Source organism: Carcharodon carcharias, chromosome 15 (genome assembly GCF_017639515.1).
Source record: "Carcharodon carcharias isolate sCarCar2 chromosome 15, sCarCar2.pri, whole genome shotgun sequence".
In the NCBI taxonomy this organism is placed as follows: Eukaryota; Metazoa; Chordata; class Chondrichthyes; order Lamniformes; family Lamnidae; genus Carcharodon; species Carcharodon carcharias.
In genome coordinates, this window is record NC_054481.1 from 19,434,368 (window position 1) to 19,442,422 (window position 8,055).

Here is an 8,055-nt window from a genome sequence, read left to right on the forward strand (position 1 = left end):
GCAACTACAGCCCTGCCTTATAGAATATCCCAGAGGGGGAGGTAGGCAAGGATTTCCCAGCTACCATAGTCTATACATTAGGGTGTCACATGCAGTGTGCATCACCATCAACTAAAGTAAATGTAATCCCTAGTAAAAATGCATTGTACTGCCAGAGACAGCAAGTCTAGGACAGTGATGGTTCATTGAACAATGTTCTCTGAAGGCTGAGTGTGACAGTACTCACTGCAAACTACAGCAATAGGGTCAATCACTAACAAATTTTACTCAAAATTGAAAAGCAGCAGGCAGGAAAAATAAAATCAATACACTGGTGTAGAATTAAATTGGGTGGGGCGGGTGGGGGGCGGTGGGGGTGGTGGTCTCCGTTATTTGATGATGTGTCTTTTGTCAAATATTTCTGGATCTGTTTTAAGCTCTGCCCAGCAATATATTAAATGCCACAGAACAGCAGCTAAAGATTCTGTTAGATTCTCTGCAACTTTGACAACTACAATGTACTGCACAGTGTCTGAATGGGGGAGGGAAAATTGGTGCTATTGAATCCTAACCAAACCTGTATCATCTCCTAAATAATGTACCATTGATTGAAAAGTACCTAAACAACTGAAAATACAGGAAAACAGGATCCTTCACACAAGGCGATAAGTTATTTGCACGCAAAATAACCTCCAATTATCAATTAATTTCAGGTGCTACTCATTGAGTTCCACGTCAGGCAATCACTTTTCATTGTTCCATGGTTACTGAAACATTTAAGGCTCTATTCAGGTTGTCACTGCCGTTTGCTGTCCAGTAGTAGTTTCCAATCATCGGCCCAAGAATGCAGCCGCCTTTTTGGGGGTCTCAGTTGCTCATGCATATTGTGACAGGCTGAGAAAAGTATGTGCTCCCACTTAGGATAGGGCTCCACGCCTACAAAAATACAATTAACAGTGGAAATGATAGGCATTGTTTTGAAAACAGTTCAAATGGCACAAAAGAATTACACACTGAAATGCTAAAATCCTCTGAGAATCAGAGCCAGAATTAAATGTCTGGTGGAGCGGGGTGATGGAGGGCGCAGGTGGATTTGAACATTTCGAGCCAAGAGGAACTTTCATGACCTGCCTGGCCCCATAAAAAACTCCACCCATTAGTATGTGAGGAAGTGTGGAGTTCTACAACAGGAGCAGTGCACTGTTTTAGAAATTGATATAAGGTATGGTATGGGTAGGAAGGCTGCACACTCATTTCAAGGTCCACACTAAAATTGAGTTGGCTACATCTTGGGCAGCTAATAGGCAGAATTTCAAAACAAAATCAATCTGCTGACCCTTAATTTTTAATGACAGTTCTTCTTCCCCACCTCCCCTTTTATCTTCTCTTACTGTGCATTCACCCCCACCCTAACCAGGAGGATCACCCCTTGCAGACAGTGAGGCAATCAACTAGCAAAGGTTGAGTCCTCTTTAGGTGCAGCTCCTCACAACTTGCATGACACAGCTTGCCATAAGATGTATGAATGCTGTGGCCCATTTGTTTAACCCCTTGTGCACTGTTTCTGGTTCTGTTTTGAATAGTTCAATATTTGACCTATTCCTCCTCCGTTTGGAAGTAATTTATGAGGAAACCTGTTTAGCCTGTTACAAAAAGTATGTGGTGTGCCTCATATTTTCTTCCTTCTGAAGTGATATAAGACACAGTCCTATTGTCCATAGAATCCCAGGTACTATCTGGATGCAGGAGATGGAGATGAGGAGGAATTTCTTCTCTCACAGAAGTCTTTGGAATTCTCTACCCAGGGAGCAGTCCAAGCTAGGTCAATTAATATATTCATGGCTGAGTGACACAGATTTTTGATCTACAAAGGAGTCAAAGGTTAATGGCATTGGTGGGGGTTGGGGGCGTTGGTGGGGGGGCAGACAGGTAACTGGAGGTAAGGCTACAAATCAGATCATCCAGGATCTAATTGAATGGTGAGTAGGTTCAAGGGGCCAAATGGCCTACTCCTGCTCATACTCTTATGATTTTATGTGGCATGCTATATCCATATACTAAATGTTTATGGTTACGTTTTTAATCATAGTGAGTGCAGAATTCCCTATGGATATTGGCTTTTGCCCTGAGAACCAAGAAAAGGTATCTGGACCAATCTGAATTGTAAGCATATTCATTATATCATAGGACTAGCAGGAATTCCTTTAAGGCTTCTATTTAAAAAAATAAATATTTTTGCTTTCTTTTGCTTAACCTTTAATGGCATTTTCATCTACATGAACCTTTAAATCGAGAACATGTATTATTTTACCTGATATATCTGGTTTGTCATCTATCAGCAAATTGCCTGTTACTAGTGTTTTGTCCCGTGTTAGTACGATCAGTTCCAGAAACTCTTTCCCGAAATGTTTCTCTACCCAGGCATACTGTGAACACAGAGTGAACATGATGTCCAATTACTGTTACACTATTATTAGGAAGATGAAAAGCATGGTGAATTTTCTGACCTGTTTTATTATCTTTAGATATTTCCTGTTAGTTACTCACACATTGTTCGTGTTTATATCACAAAAACCATTTGATCCAAGAAAGGCCATGCTGATATTTATGCTCCAAGGGAGCCTCTCCCCACTCTTCTTAATCTATTCCTACCTTCCTCATGTGTTTGTCTTGCTTCCCCATAAAGGCATCTGTGCTATTCACCTCAACCACTTCCTGAGAAGAGTTCCACATTCTAACCACTATTTCGGTAAAGAAATTCCATCTGAATTCCCTAATGGATTTATTACTAACTATCTTACATTGATGGCCACTAGTTCATATCTCTCCCACAAGTGGAAACATATAGACATTTGATAGTACAGAACTTGAGTATTGCTGAAAAAAGACATTTTGTCAAAGTTTTTCATCTTGCACTCATCAGGACAATCCCAAGAACACCAATGTCAGAGGAAGCACCAACTTTATACTGTATGAGAAGAGAGTGCTGATTGGTGTAAGTGGACTCTGATTGGTAGAGGCTTTGCCATGCAGAATGTAGCAGTTAATGGTGACTGAATGGTTAATGGTTATCTGCCAAGCATTGTTTGAAATTTGAATTCCAATATGGGGAGAGTCTTCAATTGTTGGAGGTGAATAAAATTGGTATTCGCCTCAGTGTGTGGAATTTTGGCAACACTTCTACCAATCAGAGTTCTCTTGCCAACCAATCTCTTCTCATACAGTATGACGTTGTTGCTTCCCCTGACATTGATATTCTTGCAATTGAACTGATGAGTGCAAGATGAAAAGCTTTGACAAAATGTCTTTTTCCATTCAAGTGGAAACATCTTCGTTACATCAACCCTATCAAACACTTCCATAATCTTGAAGGCTTTCATCAGGTCACCCTTCAGTCTTCATTTTTGTAGAGAGAAGAGCCCAAGTCTGTTTAATCTTTCCTGATACATATAATTGCTCAGTTATGGTACAATTCTAATAAATCTTTTTGAACTTTTTTCCAAGCTTTATATCTTTTTAATAATAGGGAGACCAGAATTGTTCACAGTACTCCAAATGTGGTCTGACCAAAGTTCAATATGGCTTCTCTTTTTTCCAATTATATCCCTCTAGACTTGAATGCCAGTGCTTTGTTTACTTTTTTATAGCCTTATTAACCTGGATCACTGTTTTAAGTGGTTTATGTATCTCAACCCCAGATCCCTCTGCTCCCCTACTCCTTTTAGACTGTTTTCCAAGGAATAAGTGGTCTTATTCTTCCTACCGAAATGTACCACTTCACACTTAATCTACATTGGAGTTCATTTGCCATAAATAATAGCTATTACAGCAAAAAAATGGAATGTTGGAATGTTATTTTCCATGAATTATCTTTTCTTAGTGCATGGTTCTTTGCTGAGTTCCTTCTGACCAATGCATAATGTTAAAGTTACTTTTTTACATTCCAGATGGTTATCATAGGCAAACATTTCCTCTGCATCCAGCACATCAAAGTTGTAAACTTGATCTTTATTAATGTACTTTTGATTTAGATACTTTTTCTGTTATAATTTGGGTTGTCATTGAGGATATACTTTTACTTCAATGGTAAGATAATTTTATTCAGTGTATTTGGAGTTGCATTCTATGGCCTTCCATATTAGATGTGACTATAACAGTTGAATGCTCATGTGAGAAGAAAGTTCATATTTTGGAATAAACCTTAGTAAATGGTAATCCATTTTTTTGGTTGAAGTTTCTTCAAAACTTACTTTTTCATAAGGGCAGTAATTGTACTTCTTTATTGGACTGGTGCAAATGAACACATCTGTGCTGTGGAAAAGATAAAGAAATAAAATGACTATAGAAATCTCGTTAGGTCAAGCAAGAATTCAAATACTTCTGGAGTTCAGACTCACTCTTTCAAGTTCGCCATCTCTTTCACAGCTTCCACTGCACCAGGAATAGGTTCAAGTTCAATGAAGAAGTTCTTTGACTCCCATATACTTATTGCTTTCTCCTGTGTTTTTTTTTAAAGGAATGCAAGGATGTTATATTCAAAAGAAACTATATTCAATAGTTCTCATTTACACAAATGTTTTTGTCAAATAATTTGCTTCCTTACCCTGACAGTTAAATGATCCAATTCACTGTAAAGTACAGTTAGGTGCAAGGCAAAAGTATAAGGTTACACTGGAAGTGACCTACAGATTAAACAGAAATGCACCAACTACATCTATCAACTCTGGGTGCGATTCCTGCCCCTCCTCGCAAATATCCAAAACTGAACAGATAAACTCTAGAGATACTGTATAGGTATCATAGTTGATGCCCATTTTTAGGCAAAGGGTGAATTATAATGACAACAAGCCAACAAGAAAAAAATTGCAGGTAAAGTATTTGAAGTATCTGGTATTTGCTTGACTCAGTTGGTTGTATTCTTGATGCTGAGCCAAGTTGTCGGATTAAGCCCCAATCCAAGAGCTGTTCACCTAATCTAGACTTAGATTCCAACATGGGGAGAGTCTTGCATTGTTGGAGGTGAATAAAATGTTAAACTCATCTTCTAGCTATGTGTTCAATGGTTTTGAAGATTCCAAGAGACTAATAAAAGGACAGGGAGTTTCCCTGGTGTCTTGGGCAACATTCCTCCCTCAACCAACATCACCAAAAATTGGCATTTGCCTCATTGTGTGTGGAATTTTGCTGTATGCAAGATAGCTGCTGTGTTTTTCTAAATAACTATAGTTGCTGTACTATTTAACTAAATAGATGTGAAGGGCTTTTAGTGCAGTGGTGGGCAACCTGTGGCCCGCAGGCCACATGTATCCCATCAGGGTTCTGAGTGCGGCCTGCGAGACATTTTGTTGACTGTTGCCCACACGCAGGGTTGCCAGATTCCGCTGGAATCTGTCCGTGTGTTTTTTTCTACCGGTATTACTAAAGTAATACACACACAAAGCAAGGGCACGTGAAGTGAAATGCATGCTGATTGCACACAACACTGATTTTGAGAGCCATGCGCTCTCTGTGTCCAATCAAAGCTCTGCTACGGTTCAATTGGCATGCCCCACAAATTCTTATCTGTGCGGTCATGGTTAGTGCACATGCCTGTTTTCAATCTTGCGGCCCACTCACTAGCCTAGGTTACTGATCATTGTTTTAGAGGTTTGTGAGCAATGTGATTAATGCAAGTCTTTCTTTCATCAATCCCATGCATTTTCAGAAACAGTTACATTCATTCTTATGAGCATGACTGCTGAATTATACTTCTTTGAGGAAAATGGATGCTGTTGTGGAATTTAATTCCCCAAATCAGAGGACTGATAGGACCCTTGAGGTTTCACTCAAAAAACGGGATTTCTGATAGTGCAGTACTCTCTCAGCACTGCCAGCCTAGATTATGTGCCTTAGTCTCTGAAGGGGAATGTGAACCCCCAGGCTTCTGACTCAGAGCAGAAAGTACTCCCACTGAGCGAAGGCTTAATATTCATGGTGCAATCAAGGCTGATGCCTAATATTCATGATGCAATCTTGTCTTAGCATTTGCAATGAAACTACTCACTTACAATCTGAAAGAGTGGCACAATGTTGGCCCATCAGCCTCATACCTCTATTCATTTTAAGTCATTCCCAGTGTTAGTCAGCAGTCTATTATGCACGAAGTCCCACATTTCTTTCATCCAGTTTTTCTGCAGCTCTGCTAATCCGCTGAGTAGAAGGATCCCTGTCTCGCTTTCAACTTCTTGCATGGCCTTGTCTCACCCTAAGCTATACTGTGCTCTACCATTGGCGGCCGTCGCATCAACCACTACTGTCTAATGAGCTCCCTAAATCACTGTTTCTTGCCACCTCGCACTCTGGTTTCAAAACCCTCCTAAAAAATATTTCTCTCCCACTGTGTTTTCAGGTGCTTCCAGCTTATATCTTGTTTAGCTTCTATTCAATTGTGGTTCCTTCACTCTAAATACTGAGGCGTCTTTCTGTACACGAGAACCCTAGAAGAAATGCGTTGCTGTAAATTGACGATTTAAAAAAAAGTCAAGGCAAATGGAGAAACAAATGTGTTTGAAATCGATTAACTACATTGTAGAAAAAAAAGTTAGTCTATTATAATGCTTTTAACCATTCTCCGCCACAGCAAAAAGGACTGATTCTCCACAAGGGAAGAAAAATAATTAAACAAAAACATAAACTCTCAGCTCAGTGGAGAGAACGGAGTTAACATATCATGTCATGATTGAAGAGGTGTCATCAATCTGAAGTATTAAATGATTCTCTCTTTACTGATACTGTCCGAACTGCTGAGTGTTTCCAGCATTCTTGTTATTGCAGATTTCCCGCATCTTTGCTTTCTTCTGCTTTTGATCTGTTAAATAACATTGACAATTACTAATTACTGTTATGCATTTTCTTAGAAGCTAAGAAATAGTTAAAAAATGTATTGCAGGTATAAAGTCTGGGGCGGGGGGTGAAGCGCCACTTTGTGGAGTCCCACTCGTGCTGAGATGTTGTATACCTTACTAATTTCCTCCAGTTGTCGCCTTTGACTTACACAGAGATCAGGGTGCAGTTCTCCATACTGTGCCGAAACCCAGAAACCTCTGCGATCTTGCAGCTCTATGAAGGGATCTTTGGGATACGTGTCCCTGAACTTCTGCAGGAATCCACCTTCGAAATCAGCCAGCACCCCGTCCATGTCCACCAGCACCCGCAGCCTCCTGTCCTCCAGCCTGTCTCCAGGGCTCTGATGCACTGCGCAAAAAGACTGGGTCAATGCGCCAAATATCTTGCTCCCCGAGCTCCGGAGATTTGCAAATCGAGCCAGGAAGATCATGGTCGGGTACAAATGGGCAAAAAGCAATCTGCCGAAAGCAACCTTTTGCATTCACGAGAGAAGGAGGAAAGACACTATTACAGTCATATGCTATCAATGGTGGTAGCCGCTGGAATATTCCTGCATGCCCATGGTTTGAGGGCGATTTACACCGTAGTATTAAATTAGTGCAATGATTACTTGCTTAGTGACCGAATGAACTGGACTTGCATTAAGCGCAATATCTAGCGGGAGGTCACTTCAGTAACATGCATGATAAAAATCAAGTCTTCCGGGCCCTACAAAACTGACAAGCCCTCTCACATATTGAGCAACTATAAGTGGCCGTACTGTTAATCTCCGGAAATTACGCCCCCTCTTTCTCTATAACCTTAAAGCTACAAGGCATCTGGAGTTTGCTGTGGGTCGGGAATTTATTTTCTCGCCCCAATCGAGACAATGTCTGCCAATCCTCGGGAGGGATCACGTTTGTACGTTTTCCTAAGGAAATAAAAGTTTCCAAGAGCGGATATCACAAACAAAATCATCAAAGCAATCAGCGCTTCCAATTTACTTTTCCATCGAAAAAACCCTGAAGTATACACAGAATGGAATGTCAAGTAACAGAGCAACAACTTGTAAAAGTGAATATTCTCTTTTCAAAATAGTCTAATTTGTGACTTTTTTTAATCAATTGACAGATGTGGGTGTTGCTGATAAGGCCAGTTTATTGTCCACTCCTAATTGGTGGAAGGTGGTGGTGAGCCATTTTGTGGCCATTT

General features: G+C 40.3%; 1 protein-coding gene across 2 annotated transcripts; it reads right to left on the minus strand.

Annotated features, from left to right (window-relative positions):
• Positions 1–340: 340 nt before the first annotated feature.
• On the minus strand, positions 341–7,615 carry LOC121288686 (5'(3')-deoxyribonucleotidase, mitochondrial-like). Of its 2 annotated transcripts, none has more exons than XM_041207419.1 (5): positions 6,977–7,615; positions 4,377–4,477; positions 4,230–4,290; positions 2,291–2,405; positions 341–915 (listed from the first exon to the last, which is right to left on the minus strand). In XM_041207419.1, the coding sequence occupies exons 1-5, from the start codon at positions 7,343–7,345 to the stop codon at positions 776–778; spliced, it is 786 nt and encodes a 261-aa protein (XP_041063353.1). In that variant the 5' UTR covers positions 7,346–7,615; the 3' UTR covers positions 341–775. The 2 variants fall into 2 exon arrangements, with proteins under 2 accessions (XP_041063353.1, XP_041063354.1); XM_041207420.1 differs by having other exon boundaries at positions 7,013–7,613.
• Positions 7,616–8,055: the final 440 nt, after the last annotated feature.